Here is a 25537-nt window from a genome sequence, read left to right on the forward strand (position 1 = left end):
ATTTTACTGGTTATTTGATAAAATATGTTATTAAGTACTTAGAAATATTACCCTTGACTGTTATGATTATTTATGACACAATAATGACTTAGTTTAGCCTCAGGAATCTTAGTATAGCTACGAAAATTTGTTATTTAATTAAATATTAATTTATTAGATATTAGTAATTTGTTTCTACTAAAAGGGTAGAATTGTCAAAAATTTGACTAGTGGAAGTTTGACTTATAAGAATGTAAACTATTTCGGTTTAGAGTCTTGTTTGATATTGCATGATATTGATTGTATGACTCTGATAGCAAGGTAACGTCGAACCATGGACCGGCATGTAAAATCCCGGCGTCCGTGTTAGCCGGCACGTAAAATGCGGTGTCAGACAGGGGGTCCGAGAAAAACCCATCCTGTGAAGTCTCGAGCATAACAGTATTGAGAGGAGTGACGACTCCCACCACAGTTAGGGTTTAGGACTACGGTCCTCACCTAACCAGACCCTTACATATATCAGTTGTCATTATTGCTGTGATCTTGTGATGTGCTATGATGGTAAAGCTATGAGGCTTAATTGAACTTGATTAAATAAGCATTAAGGTTACCAAGTATTTAGTAGCAGTAATGAACTTCTGCAAGTATTGAGAATGTAACTTAATGGCTTAGTAAAGGTCAATAATGAGTAATAACCTTCTATACTGTGCTTGATGATTATTCTGTAAGCATGATTTAACTATCACATCATAAGCTTGTTGAGAAAATTGTACTCGGCTTTATCGCTGACCGATTTAATCGGCTGTCGTCCATATTATGGATGACAGTATTTTGCAAGAAAATTTAGCTCAGGTTTCGATCCAGGCCGCAACTTTAATTATTCTATCGAGGACTTAGCTTCAATGATTTTACTTGATGACTATATTGTACTTATGTTTTTTTATCGTATTTAAGTAAACCTTATTTTATATTTTCTCAGTTGTAAGATATATTTTTACTTATGTTTTGAACATTTTTTTTATTTCAAATGGTTTTTAGCAGTTCGGCGTTTTACACTTCCGCATTATTTATCTTAAGTATAATTATTAATGTTAATTATGTAACGAGAGTGCCGCTCCTGCTACACGTGGTATCAGAGCTAAAGTTACTCGAATCTTGGAATTTTAGTTCCATGTGACTCGATAGCTGACTAAAAAAAAAAAAATTAAAATTAAAAAAAAAAAAAAAAAAAGTGGAAAAAAAGAAAAGTATTTCAAATGATTTTCAAAACAAGTCTTCCTAAAAATTCTATTTGTTTTCTATGTGCTTATGTGACTATGTGTAAAATTACGTGCTAGATTAATTAAGTTAATGTGAAAGTTAGTCACATGTTTAAAAAAATATTTTAGGTAAGAAATGGCGTAACTTCATCTGATCACGAAGCTAGAGTTCGAGAGCTAGAAGCACAACTAGCTCGGATGGAAAGGACAAATGAGCGACTGATCACCCTCATGGAGAATCAGGCTCAAGAGGCCAATGACGACGGGAAATACTTTAAGAATATGGCATATCATCGTCCGCCGCAATACGACGGAGAAGCTGATCCGGTTCGCTTTGAGAATTGGCTCGCAGAGATGGAGAAACTTTTAGAGGTCATTAACTGTCCAGCGCACCTAAAAGTAAAGCAGGCTTCCTTCTACCTATCTGGTCCAGCAGAGTTATGGTGGCATTCTGTCAAGGCCACTATGACTGATACCTTTTGGGATGATTTCCTTATAACTCTTCGTCAACAATTCTATCCGCCATCACTCCAACGGAAAAAGGAGAATGAGTTCTTACATCTTCGTCAGGGTCTTATGACCGTGATTGAGTACAGTTGTAAGTTCAATGAGCTATCTCGATTTGCTTCTAACATCGTAAGCAAAGAAAGTGTTCGTGCATCCCGCTTCTTTGAGGGTCTTAATCTTAAGATCCAAAAGGGGATCGGGAAGTATTCTGACTTCCGAGATCTCTACGACCGAGCGCTTGAGTATGAGAGGATCCTTGAAAAAGAGGACAACACCAACAAAAGAAAATTTAGTGGAGGCAACAACAACAGGAACAAGAAGCCGACCAATTGGGATCGCAAGCCGTTCCAACCAACCACTTCAACAAGAGTCACAGTTTGGAAGTGTCGCTTATGTGGTAAGGATCACCGAGGTCGTTCATGCACTGGGAAGATCATCTGCTTCAAATGCAAAAAGGAGGGTCATGTTTCCACTAACTGCCGAGAAGGGATCCAGTTGGGAGCTAGTAGTACTGGTAATTATGGAGCTCCTAGTTCTTCGGGAAATGTTCAGAGTATTGCAGCTAGGAGGACTGCCGGTTTGCACGCTATTAGCAACCATGTAGACAATCTTCATCAGGCGTTTGAGGGTAAGGTCATTTCTGGTCACTTTGTCGTAGGAGACTCTTTGGCTCATATTCTTTTTGATTCAGGAGCTGACCGATCTTTTATCTCTTCTTCTTTCCTTCATAAATCCTCTATCTCTCTTGAACCTCAAAAATTTAATCTCCAAATTCTATTACCTGACGGTTCACCATTCCTGTGTGACCGTATCTTTCCTAATTTCCCACTTAAGATTTCGGACAACCATCTACCTGCCGATTTAATAGTGTTTGAGTTGGGTACATATGATATTATTTTGGGGATGGACTGGTTGGGACGTCATCATGCGGAGATTTTGTGTAAAGAGAAGATCGTTCGGGTTAAGGCTCCAGGTGGAGAATGTTTGATTAGGAAGAATTCTGTGTTTCCCATTCAGACCATTTCTGCAGTTCAAGCCATTGAGATGATTAAACATGGAGATAAGGGATATTTGTGTTTTATTGCTAGTAGTGAGGAGAAAATCAAGTTAAGTCTTGAGGAAACCCCAATTGTTTGTGATTACCCTGATGTTTTCCCTGAGGATCTACCTGGTTTACCTCCAAGGAGAGAGGTTGACTTTCATATAGATCTAATTCCTGATGCGACCCCTATCTCTAGGACTCCGTACCGTTTTGCTCCAGCTGAGTTAGCCGAATTGAAAAAGCAATTAGATGAGTTATTGGAGAAAGGTTTTATCCGACCTAGTGTGTCACCCTGGGGAGCCCCTGTTCTGTTTGTGAAGAAGAAGGATGGAACGATGAGATTGTGTATTGATTATAGGGAGATTAATAAGATCACCATTAAGAATCGTTACCCTTTGCCCAGGATAGATGATTTGTTTGATCAGCTAAGAGGCGCTCAGGTGTTCTCGAAGATTGATTTAAGGTCTGGATATCATCAATTGAGGATAGCCAAGGAGGATGTTTCTAAAACAGCATTTCGGACCCGATATGGACATTATGAGTTTTTGGTGATGCCATTTGGGTTAACAAATGCACCTGCAGCTTTTATGGATTTGATGCAGAGGTATCTTCGTCCTTATTTGGATAAATTCGTGGTTGTTTTTATCGATGATATTTTGGTATATTCAAGGAGTAGGGAAGAACATGAAGAACACTTGAGAATGATTCTGGAGCTTTTGAGAAAGGAGAAATTGTATGGGAAGTTTAGTAAGTGTGAGTTTTGGCTTGAGGAAATTTCTTTTCTAGGTCATATGGTGTCTAAGGGTGGAATTTCTGTAGATCCTGAGAAGATTAAAGCAATAACGGACTGGCCGATTCCTAGAAATGTGACTGAAGTTCGGAGCTTTTTGGGATTAGCTGGGTACTATAGGAAATATGTTGAAAACTTTTCTAAGGTTGCTCGTCCCATGTTTAAGCTGTTGAAGAAAGGGATACGATTTCAGTGGAATAAGAGGCACACAATTGCTTTCGAGGAATTAAAGAAAAGACTTACTACTGCCCCTGTTTTAGCAATGCCTGATTGTAGCAAGCCATTCGAGGTCTATTGTGATGCTTCATTCGAAGGTTTAGGTTGTGTACTTATGCAAGAAGGAAAGGTCATAGCTTATGCATCGAGGCAGTTAAGGCCACATGAGGTGAATTACCCCGTGCATGACATTGAACTTGCTGCAGTGATCTTTGCTTTGAAGTTGTGGAGACATTATTTGTATGGGTTACCGTGTAAGATCTACACTGATCATCAAAATTTGAGGTATGTCTTCAACCAAAAAGAATTGAACATGCGCCAAAGGCGGTGGCTTGAGGTTATTAAGGATTATGATCTTGAAATTGTGTACCACCCTGGAAAAGCGAATAAGGTAGCTGATGCCTTAAGTAGGAGACCGAGAGTGTCTGTGAATGCCATTATGTCTGTACCATGGGAGTTGTATCGTGAGATGCAGAGTTTGAGATTAGAGATTTGTAGTCGACACGAGGTTGGTCAGTATTTGGGAGCAATGACTATACAACCCACTTTGTTTGATCGTATAATTGAGGCACAACTTGAGGATCCTGAGATTGTTGAGTTGATCCATAGAGTTGAGAAAAATGAGACTGATGCTTTTGAGTTAGGAGAAAGAGGAGAGTTGAGGATGAACGGTAGATTGTGTGTTCCAAATCAATTTGAATTGAAGATTGAGATTTTGAAGGAAGGTCATCAAAGTTTATTTCATTTGCATCCAGGTCGAGATAAGATGATTGAGGAGATAAGAGAGATATTTTGGTGGAAAGGTCTAAGGAAAGATGTCTCTGATTTTGTGTCTAAGTGCCTAGTCTGCCAGAGGGTAAAGTTCGAGAGACAAAAGAGTTCAGGGTTGCTTCAACCGTTGCCTGTCCCAGATTGGAAGTGGGACTCGATTTCTATGGACTTTGTGGTAGGGCTGCCAAGGACCCAGCGAGGGAATGATGTTATTTGGGTCATTGTTGATAGATTGACCAAGGTCGCTAGATTTGTGCCAATGAAGAATACTTGGGGGGCTAAGCAATTAGCAGATGCCTATGTCCGAGAGATTGTCAGACTTCATGGTGTTCCGAGGACTATTGTTTCTGATAGGGATCCGAAGTTTTTATCGAGGTTTTGGGAAAAGTTGCAGGAAGCTTTTGGGAGTAAGTTGTGCTTGAGTACTGCTTTTCATCCTGCGACTGATGGTCAGACTGAGAGAACTATTCAGACTTTAGAGAATCTTTTGAGATGTTGTGTGTTGGACTTTGAGGGTTCTTGGGAAGATAAATTACCGATGGTGGAGTTCGCCTACAACAACAGTTTCCAATCTAGTATTAGGATGGCACCGTATGAAGCTCTTTATGGAAGGAAGTGTCGAGTACCTTTGTGTTGGGATTTGATGGATAGGACCATTCCCGAAGGTCCAGATGTGATTCAGGAATCCATTGATGCGTTGAAGATTGTTCAACAGAACATGAGAGCAGCACAGAGCCGACAAAAGAGTTATGCTGATAATCATCGAAAGATGTTGCAATTTGAGGTTGGCGACAAGGTTTTCCTAAAGGTTTCACCTACAAGAGGTGTCCAGCGTTTTGGAGTTCGAGGAAAGTTGAGTCCAAAATTTATTGGACCTTTTGAGATCCTAAGGAGAGTCGGGGAAGTTTCTTATGAGTTGGCTTTACCTCCAAGTTTAGCAAAAGTTCATAATGTGTTCCATGTTTCACCGTTGAGGAAGTATGTTCATGATCCGTCTCATGTTCTAGCTCACGAGCCGCTTTTGATTGAAGAGTCTTTGGTGTATGAGGAACGACCAATCAGGATCTTAGATACCCGAGTAAAAGAGTTGAGAAATTCGAGGATTCCATTGGTCAAGGTTTTGTGGTCAAACCACGGGGTTGAAGAGGCGACTTGGGAAAAAGAAGTCGACATGAGAGAGCGTTATCCTAACCTTTTTGGTAAGTCCTAGTTTCGGGACGAAACTATCTAAAGGGGGAAAGAGTTGTAACAGGCTCAAATTTCTTAATCTTAATCTTCTTCCGAAATTTCTTTTCGAATTCCTAATCCTTTGGTTATCTAATTCAAATCACCTTTAATTCTAAACCTTATTCCGATTTTTGTAATTTCTTCCAAATATTAAACTTAAAAATATATTTATATTCTTAAATTTCTTTATAAGCACTAAAATATTATTTTATTATTTTATACTACAAAAAGTAAAATTTTAATATTATATTTACGGTTTTATTAAAACGTTACGTTTCAATTTCGTTTCCTTAAACTAACTTTACTACTTATCATTTTAACTTTAAAACTTTGATTTAATTATTTTATACCTAAAAATTAACTATATTTTTTTATTAACTTTAAGTATAGTTTTAACTAAAATTTTCTAAGTAAACTTTCATATTTTCATAATCAAACCTTAATCATACTTTCCCATTAATCTAAAACATTTCACTAGCATAAACTAGAACAAAAATTTGATGAATCAAAATCCTTTCTACATCAATCCATAATGTTCATCACTTACACAAGCTATCACCATTTCCTTACACAAGTTAACCTTCTTCTACACTCCAAATTCTTACACATCCACTTGCACACTCCAACTCTTACACATTCACTTACACACTCTAAATCACTTACACAAGTTAACCTTCTTTTTCATACAATCTTATGAACTAAAAAGTTGCCCAAAACCCATTATAAATACCCCTCCTTAGCCATGAGATCACTTACACCCCCATCATCAAATCTTTCTACCATTCTTTCTTATATCTTCACTTCATTAACATCTTACTAACTTTATACCCTTTTTATTTGTTGAAGAATCAAATGAAGATAGAGCTTGATCTTATCACTTCTTAAGCCGATAATCATCAACTTTTAAAAAGTCAAGTATTATCTTTTGGAGCTTGGATATCTTTTTCTTTTGGGTAATTGAAGATCTACTTCTTTGAAGCTTGGAACCTTGAAGACTTTCTTTTGGAACTTATTTCCTTAAGTTCTTATTTTTCTATTATTATTCTCTTACTTGGTTTAGCACCACCTTCGGAGGAAAATGGTACACATTTTCTTAACTCTCTCGTTATGTGATATTTATTTATGGTTACTCGATAATATAAAAGCATGATCAACATGATTTTATTTTAGTCATTTAAACTTTATATGGTAATATTAAAGTTATATCCAGTTTAGTGATATTTTCGTCAAAACAATAATACTTTTGGGACACTCAAAAAAAAAAGTCATATATATGGAAATTTTTGATTAATATGATAATATAGATATATATGAATTTTACTAGTTAAATAAACTTATGTGTTTAAAATGATTTCATATCATCTTGGTGTTTTGATATTTTTTTGTTGGACTCAAGTAATTATAAAGAATTATTAATCGGTTTATCGGTAAAATAGTCAAACAAATTTGTTAAAATGCTTAGCATTGTTTTTCTTGAAAACTCATTTCATATAGATTTTGGACCCTTAATAATTTGTCGGATTATGTTATTTTTATAGTGATGATAGATCCGTTTTACTATTTTACTGGTTATTTGATAAAATATGTTATTAAGTACTTAGAAATATTACCCTTGACTGTTATGATTATTTATGACACAATAATGACTTAGTTTAGCCTCAGGAATCTTAGTATAGCTACGAAAATTTGTTATTTAATTAAATATTAATTTATTAGATATTAGTAATTTGTTTCTACTAAAAGGGTAGAATTGTCAAAAATTTGACTAGTGGAAGTTTGACTTATAAGAATGTAAACTATTTCGGTTTAGAGTCTTGTTTGATATTGCATGATATTGATTGTATGACTCTGATAGCAAGGTAACGTCGAACCATGGACCGGCATGTAAAATCCCGGCGTCCGTGTTAGCCGGCACGTAAAATGCGGTGTCAGACAGGGGGTCCGAGAAAAACCCATCCTGTGAAGTCTCGAGCATAACAGTATTGAGAGGAGTGACGACTCCCACCACAGTTAGGGTTTAGGACTACGGTCCTCACCTAACCAGACCCTTACATATATCAGTTGTCATTATTGCTGTGATCTTGTGATGTGCTATGATGGTAAAGCTATGAGGCTTAATTGAACTTGATTAAATAAGCATTAAGGTTACCAAGTATTTAGTAGCAGTAATGAACTTCTGCAAGTATTGAGAATGTAACTTAATGGCTTAGTAAAGGTCAATAATGAGTAATAACCTTCTATACTGTGCTTGATGATTATTCTGTAAGCATGATTTAACTATCACATCATAAGCTTGTTGAGAAAATTGTACTCGGCTTTATCGCTGACCGATTTAATCGGCTGTCGTCCATATTATGGATGACAGTATTTTGCAAGAAAATTTAGCTCAGGTTTCGATCCAGGCCGCAACTTTAATTATTCTATCGAGGACTTAGCTTCAATGATTTTACTTGATGACTATATTGTACTTATGTTTTTTTATCGTATTTAAGTAAACCTTATTTTATATTTTCTCAGTTGTAAGATATATTTTTACTTATGTTTTGAACATTTTTTTTATTTCAAATGGTTTTTAGCAGTTCGGCGTTTTACACTTCCGCATTATTTATCTTAAGTATAATTATTAATGTTAATTATGTAACGAGAGTGCCGCTCCTGCTACAGTTTTCATCATTGAAATCCATAAACATACTCTTTGCCTCCTAAAATCATGAAGATTGGTGGCACTGTGAGTATGTATATGGATTTTTGTAGCAACTAACAAGCCCTCTTTTCAAAAATCATTGAGCTTTTCTTTGGCCTCAATAAAAAAATCATCACAGACCAACATACACGAAGATGCATAATCAAGAATAACAAAAACAAAATGTAACATCATTAGTCAGAGGGAAAGAGTAACCGTTTCACATACGAGAGAAGGGGCCCTTAACATCATAAACAGTATCATCATCTTCCCCATCATAATCTTCTGAGTCAGATGAAGAAAAAAGGTCATAATCAGGTAGATCAAGTCCCAAATTAAACATAGCCGAAATTTCTTTATCCTCACTGTCTATTGTTCTTCCCCAATTTGGAGAGGTTTTAACTGAAGAATGTGGTGAGGAAATATATGAGTCCTCATCTTCACAATCATCAAACAACAACTTCAGTGCAGGATGAGAGAGAAAAGAATTAGGTGAATCCATCATCGGATTTAAGGTTTCAGAAGAGAGGAAGATGAAGACTTAGGGTTTCAGAAGGGTGACTCCATTATCGGATTTAGGGTTTCAGAAGGGTTTCACAATAGCGCCATCTAAGAAGAACATATGAGGAAGATGAAGATCTAGGATTTCAGAATGGGGAAGGGTAAATCAGAGGGAGGAGGGTTAATAAAGGAAGGAGTGATTAGTTAGAGTATTAATTAGGATTGTGGGGTTAATTAGTGTAGTTAAGTTTTTAAAATAAGGGTGTTTTGGTACTTTTAAGAATAATATAAGGATAATTTGGTCAAAATTTATGTTTTAAAATGAAAATGGGACAATTGAGGTGAACTGTCCAAATAAGAAAATGGGACAACTCAAATGAATCGGAGGGAACATATAATAAAAAAATATATACTACAAATCAAACGAGATCTCTCAAAAATCTTAGTTTATTTTATCTCATTTTAAAATAAAATATTTTAAATGAGAACAACATTAGAGAATAAAGTAGTAATAATTTAAAGCTGATAGAGATTCATGAACTCAATTCTTTTTTCTTTTGTTAGGTAAATGACTCTTACTGTCGAAGTCTTCCATTAGTCTACTACTCAACTTTATTAATCAAAGAAAAAAAATATACTCCATTGTCCCACCAGATCAAGTCAATTAGTCATACTTTTCATTTTATCCCATTATACTAAATTAATACCACTTTTATTTTTAAATATAATTTCACTATTTTTACTCTTCTTTATTTTTAAATATCTCACTATTTAACTCATTATATCAAATTTTTTAATCTCGTTTGAGTATAAAACACCCATAAATTTCCAAAGAATCACAAACAAAGAACAACACCTTAGAATCACAAACAAAGAACAACACCTTATATCATGGTAAATCCAACCATCCTCCTAAAACTACACCAATCATCCTCCAACACAATAAACGCAACCCCAAATGACTGGTACAACGCCATTCTCCTCCAAATCAACGAATGGCTAGCCATCTTCCCCAACTTCTTTCACTCACTCTCACTCAAATTCAGTGAAATATTCTCAACCCTCGCACAATGGCTAACACTTGCTGCACCTTACATCTTAGCTTTACTTGGTGTTATCCTTATTTGCTTCCTATCTTACTGCTTCCTCTCATGCATCATATCCCTTATTTTTTTGGTTCTAAAGGTGATTTGGTGTCTCATAAGTGGTTTCTTCAAGTTATTATGGAGACTTATTTCTGGGTTTTACATGATGGTGTTGAATATCTGTAAGTCGATTGGTAGCTGTTGTTCGAGATGTGGTAAGATGATGAAGGCTCCTGGAACTGCTGGGAAAGTCATAATATCAAGAGCTATATTTGAAGCAAATCCACAAGGTTACTTTTCTGCTTTACGAGCTTCAAATTAATAGGCGGCTTGTTTGTTAAGTGTTTTCAAGTTGGTTTAAAGTATGATATATTAAGCTAAGATGATATTTGTATTTCAATTGGATTGTTTTATGTGGAAGATCTAAAGATGTAAGCTATGAGTATGTTTTTTTAATGAAGTTTCAGCTACTTTTGTGAGACGTTTGGCGAGATTTGAATAATTAAGAAGTTTATTTTTCACAATTTGTATTAGCTAAGGTTATTTAGCTATGTATTTACTGTATAGGGTAGATTTAACAGTGAAATCGTCTAATAATACTAATACAATGATATATATATATATATATATATATATATATATATATATATATATATATATATATATATATATATATATAAGGGAGGAAGAGAAGATTTTGGGAAAGGGTGAGGCTGCTTCAGCTTTTATTTTATGTATCAACTCCAAATACTAAAATGAAAATATAATCTTCATTGGTTTTTTTTTTTTTTTTTCATTTTAAGAGAGAGAAATTTAAATTAGATTTTTAAATTATATATTGAAGATAAAATATATTTATGTGAGATCTTATTAAATTTGTCTTAATGTAAAGTTTTTTAATATATAATTTTTATAATTTTTTATGATGCGTGCTTAGAGATACTAAGACTTAAAATTTGCTAAAACAATGCCTACAAAAGGTAAAGTGGACAAACAAAAAGGAACGGAGAGAGTAAGATCCTAATTTCTTGTAAGAGAAGGAGGGATTAATAATTATTTAAATAGAAGTGTATTATTGTTGTTGTAATTAGACGCAGCTATTTACTTTATTTTATTTACTATTATTGTTCCATTTAATTTTAACACGTTTGTCAATGTATTATAAATCCTAAATATCTCTCGTTGGATTGAGTAAAAGTTATAAAAATTGATATTAATAAAACTTATATTAAACCAATAAGAGAAATTTCCACTTAATAATATTTTAACTTATAGGTTAAGAATAAAACAAAAATTAAAAACCATTGATAAATAGTATTCAGAAAATAAATATACAATAATAGTGAATAGGATCGCAATTTTATTTGTTTTGCTTTTCCTCAATAGTAATAGTAAGGTAGTTTGTGGACAGCTTTATCTTTACTAAAGTTCACTTTATAATAGTAGTGTTTACTTTATTCGATTATATATTTTTCTGTTCATATTTATTCATTTTATTTTACTTTTTTCGCAGATTTTAATATAAATTTAAAATTTAAATAATTTTAATTATTAATTTTTAAAAATTATAAATAAGCTGATATTTAGAAAGTTTATATTGAAATGAACATATTAAGATTTCACATGAATATATTTTTTATATAAATCAATAAGAAATCATAAAAAGGTTTGACACTAAAATTTGTAAATTCTATTTGAAAAGAATATATGAAAATCGAAGGAGTAATATGTAGTGTCTTTTTATTAGATATTGGGTAACGCTTAAAAATTTTCCTAAGCAGGAGATAGGAAATTCAGCCTTGAATTATTTTTATGTAACTAAAAAGATTATGAAATAACAAAGTATTAAATAGAGCTCAATACAAATCAATAATTATTTTATGCAAGTTATCTACTATGAAATTTTCTTATATATACTTTTTTTTTTCTCGTTTTCTTTCACACTTTTTAAAGTGAGGAACCAAATATCCGGAAAAGAGGACAACATAATAGACTTTTCATAACAAAGCAGCGTACCCCATCTCCCTATCTTCCAAATAATTAATTACTCTCATTATTTTTTCATAAATTATCATATGAGTTAAATAATTCATTTAATACATAATATGAGAACATGTGTTTCTTATTTGAACTCGTCTCACCAAAAGACAGTCTATCATTTATTTTAGCCTGTTTCATTAAATTTGTTTAATTTTTATTTTTGGTTTACATTCTTTTTTAATTTTATCTATGTTTTTTTTACTTAATATCATTTTCATTTTTATTCATATATTTCTCTTATTTTTCCATTAATCATACCTTTTTAATAATATATTATTTCCACGCGATCATGTTATTAGTACTAAAGCTATTTCGGACTATTATAATCTTCACAAATTCTTGTAATCTTTTGTGCTCCTTTTGCTTTTGAAAGGATCCAATGAAACATGGGTAAGAGTGTTATATTAACTCCGTTCTAAAATACTTTTAATGTTTGCTTTTTCATACAATTCAATTTACTAATTTAATTTTTAATATTTCTAATTATGTATAATAAAAAATTATAAAAGTTTAAGATTAATAATCATTGCATTGAGACGAATCAAACAACATTTTATTAAATTATATTTAACTTATAGATTAAACATTAATCTCAAATTAAAAGGGATAAATAAACATACAATATTTTAATTACCATGGTTTATGACTCACCGCACCAGTCATCACGCCACCACCTAGAGTATAAATAATGTAGTACCTAACACATAGGACTGACGTCAGCTGGTTTAAATCATCCTGCCAAATGCTGATGACGCATGATTTGTGGAATTGTTAACTAAACCCAAAACAAAAGTCTATTTGAGTCAACACTCCCCGCTCCGGTCTAGCTCAATGAAAATATTAGGCCGTTACAATTTGTCACATGATTACTTTATTGATCTATTTGTGTGGACATACTCAAAAAATTTGAATAAAATAAGATTATTTAACAATTTAATTCCAAAAATAAGCTTCGTGAAAATTTAATTCCCAAAATAAACGTCCTTACATCCAAACCTAGCATCGGTTTAAATCGCTGATACTAACAGCGAAAGAACAAAAAAAATAACAACAAATAAAAAGCTTAAGTCGTTGTTACTAACAGCGACTGATCCCTTATATTTTTTTCAGCCTGCTTCTTCCTCATTTTAATTCACGCGTTTTTTGTTTTCTCATTCTACCTACGAGATCTTCCTCTTCTTTCCACCATTAAAATCAACTTCAATCCTTCAACTAAACTCATCAAATTCCAAGTTTGTACCACTAATTAGTTCTGTCATCTTCCTACATCGACCTAAGGTACCATTTTTTTGTGTTTTTTTTCCATTTTCGAAAAATTATTGAATTTTAATCAACTTTCATGTTAATGTAGGTTCATCAACTTGCAATTTACTAATTCTTGTTGATCTACAGCTTATTGAGGTACGTTTTTATTATAATTTTTTTTATTTGGTGTTGATGTATGTCGTGTATGGTGGTTATTTACACTTAAACTCTACGAATATGTCGAATGTAGTTGTATTTACCTTGATCTTCATAATGAGGTTGTTTGTTCGTAAATTTGTTGTTGAATTTAAAATGTATAGTAGTCAGATATTTATGAACCTCATGGTGATATTGATTTTGTATGTATTGTTGTAGAAATGGATTCATTTCGTGCGACTGTTGTATGCTTTTGGAATGGTGCAATTCGACCAACTAGTAACAATGTTAAGTATGTTGGGGGAAGACGTAAACTGTTTGCATGCAACTCATACATGGATTTGAATGAATTTAAACATTTTATATGCGCTAAGATTGGCATTGACACTACAAGAAGTACTGTTAATTTAAGTTTTAAGTATAGTCTAAGTGGAGATTTGTTAACTTTTCCGGTTGAGGATGAGGAGGCTATAAATGCAATATGGGAGTATTCAAGGTCTACCCCTACTCCTTCTTTAGAGTTACATGCAAAAGAGGTACCCCTAGGGAATGAAGATATCAATGTTGTGGAAACAAATGCATTCATGAATATAACTTCTTCTGCTCCTTCTCATACGCCCTTTCCTACCCAAGAATCCCTTTATGCCATCTTTCTCTTATCCTTCTAATGAACCCAATCAACTTTAATTTCAAGTCACAAATGATGATACTTTTAACTTAGAAGATACAAATGAGCCGTGGGTTGATGTTAATAGTGAGAGTAATGAATTCGTAGAAGCTCCTTCTGAGGACAATGTGGGTGTTGACGAGGAGGCTCTAGCTAATGACATGAGCTTAGGCAACATTCCTCAATCATTGCTCCTACACCCTATGCAATGGTTCCCCCTCTAGATGAACACATTGAGGACAACTCTTGGAGGTCTTGGGATTGTGATACAACCTATACCGATGAAGGAGAGTTTCAAAAGGCTATCATGTTTGATAATAAGGATGCCTTGTTGGACGTTGTTAGATTGTATCACATTCGTAGGAACGTTGAGTACCGAACTGAGACTTCAAATCAAACCGTGCTCACCTTGAAGTGTAAGAGAGGGTGTGGGTGGAGGCTTACGGCTAGGAAGAGCTCCTATTCACCATCATGGGAGATTATTACGTATAAAGGGAAGCATGGAGGTTGTGTATTAAGTATTGAAAATGTGTCAGCTGGGCAATTCATTTGACATCTTCCGTGATTAACAATCTTATTAGAAATTCTGTTGCTCAAGACCCATCAATTAAGGAATCTGTTGTCCGTCAAATGGTGAAAGACCAATTCGGTGTCAAAGTAACCTATAAGCGGGCATGGTGTGCTAAACAGCAAGCCCTTCTCTCCATTTATGGTACATGGGAAGATTCTTATCCTCTTCTTCCACGTTTCTTGAAGGCATTGCAAGTTTCAAACCCCGGGACTGTAGTTGAGTGGTTCTTTAAGGAAGATAATAATGTTGGTGTGTACGTCCGTCCTAGTATTAGAACTTTCCAACGCGTGTTCTGGGCTTTCCAACCTAGCATTGAGGGATTCAAGTATTGCAAACCCCTTATTGCCATTGACGAAACACATTTGTATGGTAAGTATCTCCATACGTTGTTAACTGCGATTGCCCAAGATGGGAACAAGGAAATCTTCCCGCTTGCCTTTGCTTTGGTCGAGAAAGAATGCATAGTCGCCTGGTCTTGGTTTATGGCGTGTGTTCGTAAGCATGTGATGCATAGTCCAGGGTTATATGTTATTTCCAATAGACATGCGGGCATTCTAGCAACTATGGAGGAGCCGGAATGGCAACCTCCGAACGCCCATCATAGGTTTTGCTTGTGGCATTTGTTAAGTAACTTCAACCGTCAAATAGGTAATGTGAAGTTGAAGAAGATGTTTGGACGGACTGCAGAGCAAAGACAAGCACATAAGGTCATCGAGGGATTGAAGGCCATTGCTGTTGCTAATCGAGAGGTTCTTTTTTGGATTGATCAAGTTGGTGATATGTGTAAATTGTCAATATGTCATTATTCTGTAGGTGATACTAAGTTTACATGTTACCGTTTTGTTCCTTTTGTTAAATGTTTTTGTGTTTCTTTTACTTACTTATAATTGTAATTCATAGTTTTGGGCGTGGGAGCATGTTCTCATTGGTCAATCGATGAGGAGTGTGGGACGTGGTGCATTTACGCCACCAATTCTTCCACCCCCACATGTGCCATATGGATCGCGGTGGTCCTTTGAAAGACGAACAAGGACCCACACAGGATCGGGCGTGGGGTTCTACTGCGATCAACTCGATCTACTACGACCAGACCAGGTAACAACTTCACTACAACTTGTTTTGTAACTATCAACGATAGATGAATGGTGTATTTTGATTGACAATCTATTTGATGGATAACAAGGAAATATTTTAGGGGACACAACAATCTATCCCTTGAAAGAAAATGAATTAAATAGAGAATTTATGCAGAAAATACAAAGATCAGAGGTGGGAGGGCTTCGAAGAAAATGAGGTACAAAATTGCCTATGATTGATAAGGGTAACTTGAGTAACTGATCTATTCAACAAGATTTGGAGGATAAACAAGATGTTCATAAAACTACTCTAGTGCCTATTACAAGAACAAGGTAAATGTCCAAAATTGTTCCAACTATTCAGGAATCAAACTTGTGACCATAAATGAAGCTACCGAAAAGAGTATATGAAGTGTAATTGTGTAACTTTAGCATAAATGTAATAATGAGGGGCACTATAAATCTAGAAGAGAAACAATTCACTTAGCTTCAAGTGGATGTTTTGAATACATTGGATCCATATTTTAAAATAATTGGGACTCATAGAATTAAGTGTGGGTAACAAAAATAGCAAACGAATTTTGAAATATAATGTGATTGAGGTGACAAGAAAGTTAAAAGGTAAGTTTTATCGTACGTCCATCATACCATTGTGCCTTTAAAATGAATCATGATAAGAAGATAATAAGATATATAAGAGTAGATAAAATGCTAATGATTACTTGTATTAGTAAGCATAATTTGAAGGATAGAATTCAAAACGAAGATATAAAAATGAATTGGGAGTTGCAAATGTTGAGGAAAAGATGAAAAAAATTATTTCTAATAGTTTCAATACGTGCAAAGAGCCAAAGTCAGAGTGAAAAATGTTATAAAAAGCTAGATTTGCAGATTGAAAAGCTAGAAAATCAAGATGAATAAAAAAGAATAATTCATATGAACAACCATTAAAATTTTTTTATCAATCTTTTGAATTTTATTTTTTTTCAAACGCTGACATTTTTGTATATTAAATTTGTAAATTTAAATCATCTATTGGTTAAGTTTAAGTGATGACTTTGACCTTATATCTCTAATCCTATTTTGGAAGGGAGTATAGATACAAATTATCCTTTATATCTTCCTCAGACTCTGTTTACAAACGTAATATTTGGTCAACAATGATGAAGTACGCCAAATATAGCAAATTCATCAAAGTTGGTAGTTCTCTAGGGCAAAAGTAAATAACACAACTCCACATAAAGATAAGAAAAGGAACAAATCAAAGCACTGCGTTTCTCTTTCTGCCTGCAAAACAAAGGACAGTAAATCTACATGGGAAACGAAATGCATGGAATACGGACATTATGTACAGGTAAAATTGATGACAACAAACTAAAACAAGTCTCCATTACACCAATAAACCTCATTTTACTTTTTAGATAATTTAAAATCTCGCTTTACTTGTTAAGGTGCCTAAGAGTAAAGCTCATAGACATCTATTTTGACAAAAATTTATCCTTCATGTTAGAGATCAGCTTGAATGTTTCCTCGGCTTCAACTTGCTGCCGCAAATCAGTTGCTGATATCCTATCTGGATGGAATTTCAAACATGCTCGTTTATAAGCAGCTTGAACCTGAAAAAAAAACCCCTCGTAAAAATTCTGGAAAAAATAAGCAAACAAAACTCATAACAGAAGCCCCCGAGAATCTAAGGAAAACAATGCACAAGGTGACGGATGAAGGAGGAAAAAGATGTTACCTCGTGTGGAGAAGGGAAAGAACCACCACCAACATGGATCCCTAAACATCTAAGTAGCGAGGCCATGTCACCACTTGTTGCTTCAATTCTTTGTAGCTCTTTCTTTATCTCAGCACGATATTTCTCTTTCAGATTCTGGTTCTCCTCGTCCTGCATTAGCATTTTCAATTTAAAGATATACTTCATTCATTTAGATTTAAATACTTTGAATGTGTCCCAACTTCTATGTAATGCATTAAACAAAAAGTGATAGCAGTGCACAAGCATCATATATACCTTTCTCCTTGTTTGTCGTATTTCTTCTACACGTTCCTTTTGTCTTCTTTTATTCATCACTATCCGCATTCTTTCTGCTTTTTTTCTGTTCCTTAGCCTCCGTGCCTCCTCAGCCTAAAGTAATCGACAAGCAAACACGTCAATCTCTATCGCTCTGCAAGGTTATAACATCAACCACGTCTTCCACAACACGAGATCACCAGAAAAGAAAAAACACAAAAGAATAAACTAGTTTCAAACACAAAGATATTGTAAGAAGTTTACACAAATACTTCGATACTGATTTTCCCTAAAAGATTCCACCACAAGAGTATAATATATTGAAATGTCCCCCAGAAGATACTACTTTAAACAAGTCAGTCTCAATCGCTCTACAAGGGTACAAGTACAACATCAACCACGTCTTCCACAACAAGAGATCACATGAAAAGAAAAAAAACAAAAGAACAAACTAGTTTCAAATACATAGATATTTTACGAAGTTTAAACAAATAGATACTAATTCATCCCTAAGAGATTCCACCATAGGAGTATGACATATTTAAATGTCCCCCAGAAGATACTAGTAAAAACAAATAGATATTAATTTATCCCATTACCTTTCAAGGAAAGTTGGGATCATGTAGGAGTGTTAATGGTAACCTAGGCATTACATGTGAATGAGACAATACAGGGAGCACCAATCATTCATACTTTCAGAAGAGACTATAAAACAGAATTTAAGAACCATGCTGCAAAATACCAAGTGATAGCAGTTGAGCGAGCATTTTCTCCCAAATATTGATGGACTAGGTGGCAGTAAAGAGTAGTTTCTTCCTAGATATTCTAACTTTGATGGACTAAGTGGCAAAAAGGTAGTTTCTTCATAGATGCACATTAGCTGCCCAAATATTTAGTTCATGCTATAATCCCCACTTCAAGGTAAACCAAACAAATCGGTCAAATCAGATAGTTTCTTTCAAAATGATAGAGGCAGTCAAATAAGCAAAACGGACAAAAATTACCAACAATTATTTATTTTTTAGCAACTACCATCAGCTATTGGGTTTGGTTGGAAATGAAACTGACAGAACGGCCCATACCTGCCTAGTTATTTGAAAGATAAATAATAATCAGAAAACCCTCATTCCCAATTTAATTTCTCTTTCCGTCATTGGCCCTCTGTATATCTAACATCATCCTCCACCCATCTATCTTCACCATAGTGCAAAAATACAATTTCGGTCACGAACTCACATCAAGGTAATGATCGCGACAAACCCTTAACAGTGAATACAAATGTTTTCATAGTTGTCTCAACCTAAATTTTAGTCGTGGTGAGCTCAAAACCTATTAAAACGGAAAATATTCTGCACTATGATCTCCACCTGTGCCTCCTCTGTCAATCTTTCTCCATAACCCATTTTCTAAAGCAAAAACTCCTATAACTATATACGTTGCTATCAATATAGTTTAGTTGCTTCAAAAAAAATAAAAATAGATGAATATATACAATAATACAAACTACATTGAAACGCCAACCTTATGCCCTAAGCTGATTATAAAAGCAATATTTCACCACCCGAATGCCCAAGAGGATGTCAGATAAACTTCAGAAGTTTAAGCATTGCTAGGCTGATTCACCAATAATTGTTTCCTTTATCAAATAAACACATTTGTTCAATTGAACTAAAAATTTTCTTTTCTGGAATGGCGGTGAATATGGATAAATTAACCCAGTCATTACAAGGCAAAATTTTCTGTAGTATACAACAATGGTGAATGTGTTCTGAGTTGAACATCATAACACAACTCGTAACTAAAACAAATGTCCACAGTTTAAGGTGAACCCAACAACCCTAAGGTAAGAAGTGGTGTTGGTTACTAATAGATGCTATCAGGAAAAATGAAAAGATTACATAATGATAGGAGAGGACTGAAAACATCACTGAAGATTAGAACCACGTTAGCCATAAATTACAATTAATCCATCCTGTGTGGGTGGCTTAGGATGAGGTGTCAAATGGTGTTTATGTGTTGAAGGACAAGATGGATTGAAGAGCTCTCGGTTGCATAAGCACAAAAGTTGAAGAGCATTCACAAGAAGTCAATAAGCAGTGGCTTGAACAGCCAACAAGCAAGGGATTGCTCAAACGAGCACAATCAGGTTTTGGCATCAGTTTGGCATTTGCAATTTGCAGCTTCGGTCTTCACATTCAAGCGATAAAATTCAAATATTTTCTTTATTTATAACCCTATTTTATTTAGGACTCATTAAAATATAAATACAAGTAAATATTCTCCGAGATATTTGACCACAAGAAACACTAACCTCAAAATTTAAGTGTTATCTTTCTATTGTAATTCTTCCAAAAAGATTCTTGCATTTAGGATCACCAGGTTTTCTCAAAAAATAATAAAAGAACAGTCACCAAAAGTGACTTATACTTAGTTGTGTGAGCCTCAATAAATTTTGTACGCGACTCGCAACATTATTCTTGATTGAATATTCTCTAGTGTTAAATATTCACAGAAAACACTCTACACCATTCTTAGCTTTACGATCCACTTTCGCACAGTTAATCTTGATTAAGCAAAGATCATATTTGTTCACTCATTAAGAAAGCATGGTCCAACAAATCGGTGAGTTAAACCTATTATAGGTTCATAGTGTAAAAACAAGTTCACATCGCATCGATCAAGTTGTAATGGTTTTCAAAACAAATGAACCGACATTTCCCGTTTTGAAACGGTGTGAAGAAACCGTGTTTTGGGCCATATCAAAAAAATCTTATAATTCGACCGATATTAGGCGTTACCATGACCTGTTACCGCATCAACGTTCTGTTACCGCATCAGCGAACATTACGGCATGTTTACACTATGAAAAATGTTAGACTAAATCAGTGAATTATTCACACATACATGAAAAAATAGAAAAAAAAGATAAAAAAAATACTCCCAAGATGGACAAATGAGTAAGATGGTAGCGCAAAAACCTTTCATGTACATGGAACATCATAATACAAATCGAGATGAAACCATTGGAGGAATAGTGCTTACCAGAATTCTAATGTCATGCAAACCTAGCTAATTATGCGTAACAAGAGAATTTCTAACATGAAATGGGCATCTTACTTACCAAGAAAAAGTGTGAAGAATGCAAGATTGATTGTATGTCAAGCAACTATCTAGAACAATTACAGCTAAATTCTAAAACCTTTGACCTATATCCCCTACTAGTATAATTTTTTTTAAAACTAAAACTGCGTACGGCCTAGCCCATGAACAAAAAACAAGTAATGAAATGAATTCCAAGTTTTAAATCTCACTCTAATCTCTAATCCCAACACTCCGTAGTGCTTTACTAGGACTCCATAGAAAGCTTTTAGAGAAACTCACTCTTATTGACTTATTGTGGCAACTCATGTGTCTTTGATGCTTTATTTAACTACAAACTACTTGACATGGACAAAATTTTGCCAAGGGAAATTTAAATATCAATATCCACATGGTCAAATGTCAAACCAATGTCACATTATTCGTTAATTCCCTTGCAAATCGCAAACTAAAAAGCGAATAATGATAAGTTCTAGGCTATTTTTGAGCCATTTTTAAATAAATCGAGAATTCAAAAGGCAAATTAGCAAGCGAGTAATGTTACATTGTGTCAAACACATTTTGTGCTCAAAAGCATATAACACATGGTAAAATGCTAACGCACAAACCAAAATTTCAAAGGGTAATTAAAAAAATAAGAAAAACTCAATGACTTGCTCGATTAAGCTTTGTCCTTTACCACTTACGAATTTTAAGTTTAATGAGCTATCCATGTTCAACTCACATCAATAACTACAGATACGGGATACTCAAATCAAATAAATACGGACCTGTGATTAGTGAAAATAACTTCAGCTAACTAAGTTCAGGTTTAGACAAGTTAGACAATTTCTGGGATTCCCCTCATTTGATCACAAAAGGATCAAAAAATATTATAATACCCCATACTTGGCAAGGAGTATTATGTAAAGCCAAATACAGACAAACAGAAAGCATCACACTTAAGCCTCTTCTGAAGCAAAGGGCAAGAACAAGCAAATAAAAAAATTATAAATTTTACTAGTGAATTGTATAAATCAATAAAAGCATCAAAGAAGCAAACCTCTCGCATCAACTGCAACTTCCTAGCTGCCAATTCTTCTTCCATGGCATGTTTGTATTCCACGGTCTCCTTGATCTTCTGTCTATCTATAATTGTTTCAACCTGGTCAGAAGAAAATGCTGCTGCACTTCCATGACAACTAGATGCATCATCTGAAGGTACAGGCCGGATTCCAGCATCTTTATGTCGAACAAACAAATCAGTGTGACTGCTTTCAACATCTTGCATCTTAGCATTAGAATTCTGCTGACACATAAAATTTTCAGCAGGCTTCCCTGCAGGTTCATGAAAATCATCCACAAACACCGTATCTTTTACTATAAATTGCTCATCAATATGGGAACCAGAACATTCAGGGGCACAAGTCATATTTCTTTTGTTTTGATCAGCACCGGAAGTAACACCATCATCATTTGTACTTGTAGCATGCCCATTCATCTCCAAATGATCATAATACTGCTCGCAAACCCTAACTCCAACAGAAAACTTCTGGGGGAAAACAAAACAAAAATCATCAAAATCGTAATGTTGATAACGATTTCTTACGTCACTTTTCGGACCAGTAAATGTTACGTTTTCAACCGTATCTTCAGCATTTTCATGATCCAGATGTTTGCATGTACTTGTAAAATGATCATCCGTTTCCATGGGATCATTATCCTGCTCTGGAATCTTACTTCCATTATACAACTTCTTAGAACCATCAAACACATTGTCATCATCATTATGCAGAGAACAATTTCGAGCATTCCTTTGCTGACTAGAGGGATCTACATCAATACCTTCTTTAGAGTTATCATGAAAAGGATATTTAGGTTCTGGAGAGCCAGCTTTATCTTCAAAATCTGAAAAAACACTTCTGGCATTATTTCTTCTTCTGTAAGAGGCTTTTTTCCACTGTTCACGAAGTTCTTCAGAAGATCCTACCATTAACTCACAATCAGAACATTCACTTTCAGAAGAACATCCTTCAGAATCAAGCTTTCGTCCATACTGATTACAAGAAACACATCGCTTAAACTCCGAAAGTTTTACAGGCGTGTTCCCTTCATTACTAAATAAGCCACCTACATCAGCAAAAGCACTTGTTGAGGGCTCAGCTACTTCTGGTGAGCTCTGCTCATCACTAGGCATTGCATCGCTATATGTATGAAATGATCCATCTACTCTATCACCACCATTAGCTCCTTTAGCATTATCATGAACAGGATGACTAGGTTTCGGAGAGCCAGCTTTATCTTCAAAATCTGTAAAAACACTTCTGAAATTATTTCTTCTTCTGTAATAGGCTTTTTCCCACTGTTCACGAAGTTTTTCAGGAGATCCTACAATCAACTCACAATCAGAACAGTCACCTTCAGAAGAACATCGTTCAGAATCAAGCTTTTGTCCATACTGATTAATAGAAACATTTTGTCCAGAGCAAGTTTGCTTAGACTTTGTAAGTTCAACACGCCTATTTCCTTCATCACTAAATAAGCCACCTACATCAACAAAAGCACAAGTTGAGGACTCAGCTACTTCTGGGGAGCTGCATCTTTCACTTGGCAACGTATCACTATTTGTATGAAATGCTCCATCTACTCTTTCACCATCACTACCTTCATTAGCATTATCGTGAACAGGATGACTAGGTTCTGGAAAGCCTGCATATTTTCTTCTCCTGTGAAAGGCTTTTTTCCACTCTTCACGAAGTTTTTCAGGAGATCCTACCATTAACTCACAATCAGAGCAGTCACTTTCAGAACAACCTCCTTCAGAATCAGGCTTATGTCCATACTGACTTCTAGAAGCACTTTGTCCAGAATAAGCTCGCTTAGACTTAGAAAGTTTTACTGGCATATTTCCTTCATTACAAAATAAGCCACCGACATCAACAAAAGCACTTGTCGAGGGCTCAGCCGCTTCTGGTGGGCTGCATTCATCACTTGTCATCGCATTGATATTTGTACGAGATGCTCCATCTACTCTTTCACCACAACTACTACCACCGCTACCAACATCATAATCATCAATGCAAATTGCATGCTTTGGGTTTTTTCTGAACTTTTTCTGGAAGGATTCGGGAACATCGAGAATGAAAACATCGCCAAAAAGTTCAGAATCTACATCAATAAGAACAATATTATCCCTTTTCTTCCTAGTTGTGCATCCTCTCAAATTTCTATTATCAAAAAGATTTTTAGGCAAAGAATTGTCACTGAATGCTTGAGCAGTACTCATTGGTCTTCCTAATCAAAAAGCAAAAGACAAAGATAAATGACAACATTTATTTAAATACCAACAAGGATAACGTCAGCAACAGATTTAAAACTCAATTTTCTTAGCCAGATGTACATTTGAGCAGTAACTGAGTTAGACTAATATTTGATTTGCAATCACTCGAGTTAAACCAATCCGAAATTTGCAAATATGCTTAGCAATTCGCAAGAGAATAGAAAAAAGATCATCACAACAACAAACACCCGCGCAATCAAATCAAAAATCCTGAACATGAAACAACTTCGACCCACTGTTATTTCAGTTGTGCAATTGATAAAATAAAGTTAAATTAGTATTCAGTTGAATGATCTCTAAATAAATTACCCCTAAAATGCACTGAAATCATGCAAGATTCTTACTTCCAACAATCAATAAACCTAAAAGCTTCACTAATCATCGCATTAAATTAAGTTTATAAGATACAAAACCAAGAAATAGTCTAAATAACTAGAAAGGGATTACTTAACGAGAAAGACACGCAACCCTAATCGCCGGAGGAAAATATAATCATCAAACAAAACTCTTAATAAATTACAACATCAAACCCTAAAGACGTAAATTACGGCTAAGTGAAACCAACAATCGCAAAAACCAAAAATTAGAAAACCCAAAAATTGTAGTAATGGATATGGTATGAAATCTGAAAATTGCATGATTACATACAAAACAAATCAGAGGTATAAATAATTATAAAAAAAAATTAAAAATTACCAATTAATTAACGAGTTGCTGGACTAAAAATAGAGAAAGCATGCAGAAGAGGAAGAGGAAGAAGGACAAATTTGAAATCGAGAAAAAAACATTAGTAATCGAACAAGAGAGAGAAAGGAAAAGGGGATGTATGTAATGTGTATATGAAAATTGAAAATGAAGACGTTTCAATCACCCAATACTTTGGCTAGTTTCCAGTTTTGACTTTTGAGATCTTTCTTCCAAGATAAGCGTTTACCCATCCACTATCCAATATTACATACCGAATACCAACTAAAAATTCCCAATTAATCACCATGTTTTAAAATCACTATAAAAAGACAAAATAAATATCAATAAAATAAATAGAATTAAAAAAATTAAATTAAAATCCTATAAACTCTAATCTATTAAATTCATCCACATAAAGTGATTTGTCAATATTACAAACCACCGTTATTTACCTAGATTATCTCAGTATGAACTATCTAGCAAATTCTCATATACTCCCTTTCTTAAATAGATCTATTTTTAATTTGTTTGACAAATGGTTGATAGTCGTAGTTGTTGACATAAATTATTGATTATTATAACCAAGTGAATGTATTGGTC

At 34.4% G+C, this 25537-nt stretch overlaps 3 protein-coding genes across 4 annotated transcripts; 2 read left to right on the forward strand and 1 right to left on the reverse strand.

The window, feature by feature from the left end:
- Window positions 1-1216: 1216 nt before the first annotated feature.
- Window positions 1217-3761, forward strand: LOC130809388 (uncharacterized; the record flags this gene model as incomplete). The annotated part of the gene is made up of 1 exon (XM_057675156.1): window positions 1217-3761. A coding segment is annotated over exon 1 (2325 nt), but the record flags the coding sequence as incomplete, so codon positions are not given.
- Window positions 3762-9724: 5963 nt separating this feature from the next.
- Window positions 9725-10541, forward strand: LOC130809390 (uncharacterized). Its single transcript, XM_057675157.1, has one exon. The coding sequence runs from the start codon at window positions 9867-9869 to the stop codon at window positions 10380-10382; it is 516 nt and encodes a 171-aa protein (XP_057531140.1). The 5' UTR covers window positions 9725-9866; the 3' UTR covers window positions 10383-10541.
- Window positions 10542-16767: 6226 nt separating this feature from the next.
- On the reverse strand, window positions 16768-25165 carry LOC130809391 (uncharacterized). 2 transcript variants are annotated; one of them, XM_057675159.1, is made up of 5 exons: window positions 24947-25135; window positions 21974-24200; window positions 17833-17946; window positions 17557-17706; window positions 16768-17431 (listed from the first exon to the last, which is right to left on the reverse strand). In XM_057675159.1, the coding sequence occupies exons 2-5, from the start codon at window positions 24194-24196 to the stop codon at window positions 17294-17296; spliced, it is 2625 nt and encodes an 874-aa protein (XP_057531142.1). In that variant the 5' UTR covers window positions 24197-24200; window positions 24947-25135; the 3' UTR covers window positions 16768-17293. The 2 variants fall into 2 exon arrangements, with proteins under 2 accessions (XP_057531142.1, XP_057531141.1); XM_057675158.1 differs by having other exon boundaries at window positions 16771-17431; window positions 21974-24204; window positions 24947-25165.
- Window positions 25166-25537: the final 372 nt, after the last annotated feature.

This window comes from Amaranthus tricolor, chromosome 3 (genome assembly GCF_026212465.1).
Source record: "Amaranthus tricolor cultivar Red isolate AtriRed21 chromosome 3, ASM2621246v1, whole genome shotgun sequence".
Classification (NCBI taxonomy): Eukaryota; Viridiplantae; Streptophyta; class Magnoliopsida; order Caryophyllales; family Amaranthaceae; genus Amaranthus; species Amaranthus tricolor.

What these genes read in the sequence shown, in the direction of transcription:
- LOC130809391 (XM_057675159.1), bottom strand. Translation starts at nt 24,196, where the DNA reads ATGAGTACTGCTCAAGCATTCAGTGACAATTCTTTGCCTAAAAATCTT. An exon ending in AGTTGCAGTTGATGCGAGAG is followed by an intron (nt 17,947 to 21,973) that starts GTTTGCTTCTTT and finishes CGATTACTTTAG; the next exon opens with GCTGAGGAGGCACGGAGGCT. An exon ending in TACGACAAACAAGGAGAAAG is followed by an intron (nt 17,707 to 17,832) that starts GTATATATGATG and finishes ATGCTAATGCAG; the next exon opens with GACGAGGAGAACCAGAATCT.
- LOC130809390 (XM_057675157.1), top strand. Translation starts at nt 9,867, where the DNA reads ATGGTAAATCCAACCATCCTCCTAAAACTACACCAATCATCCTCCAAC.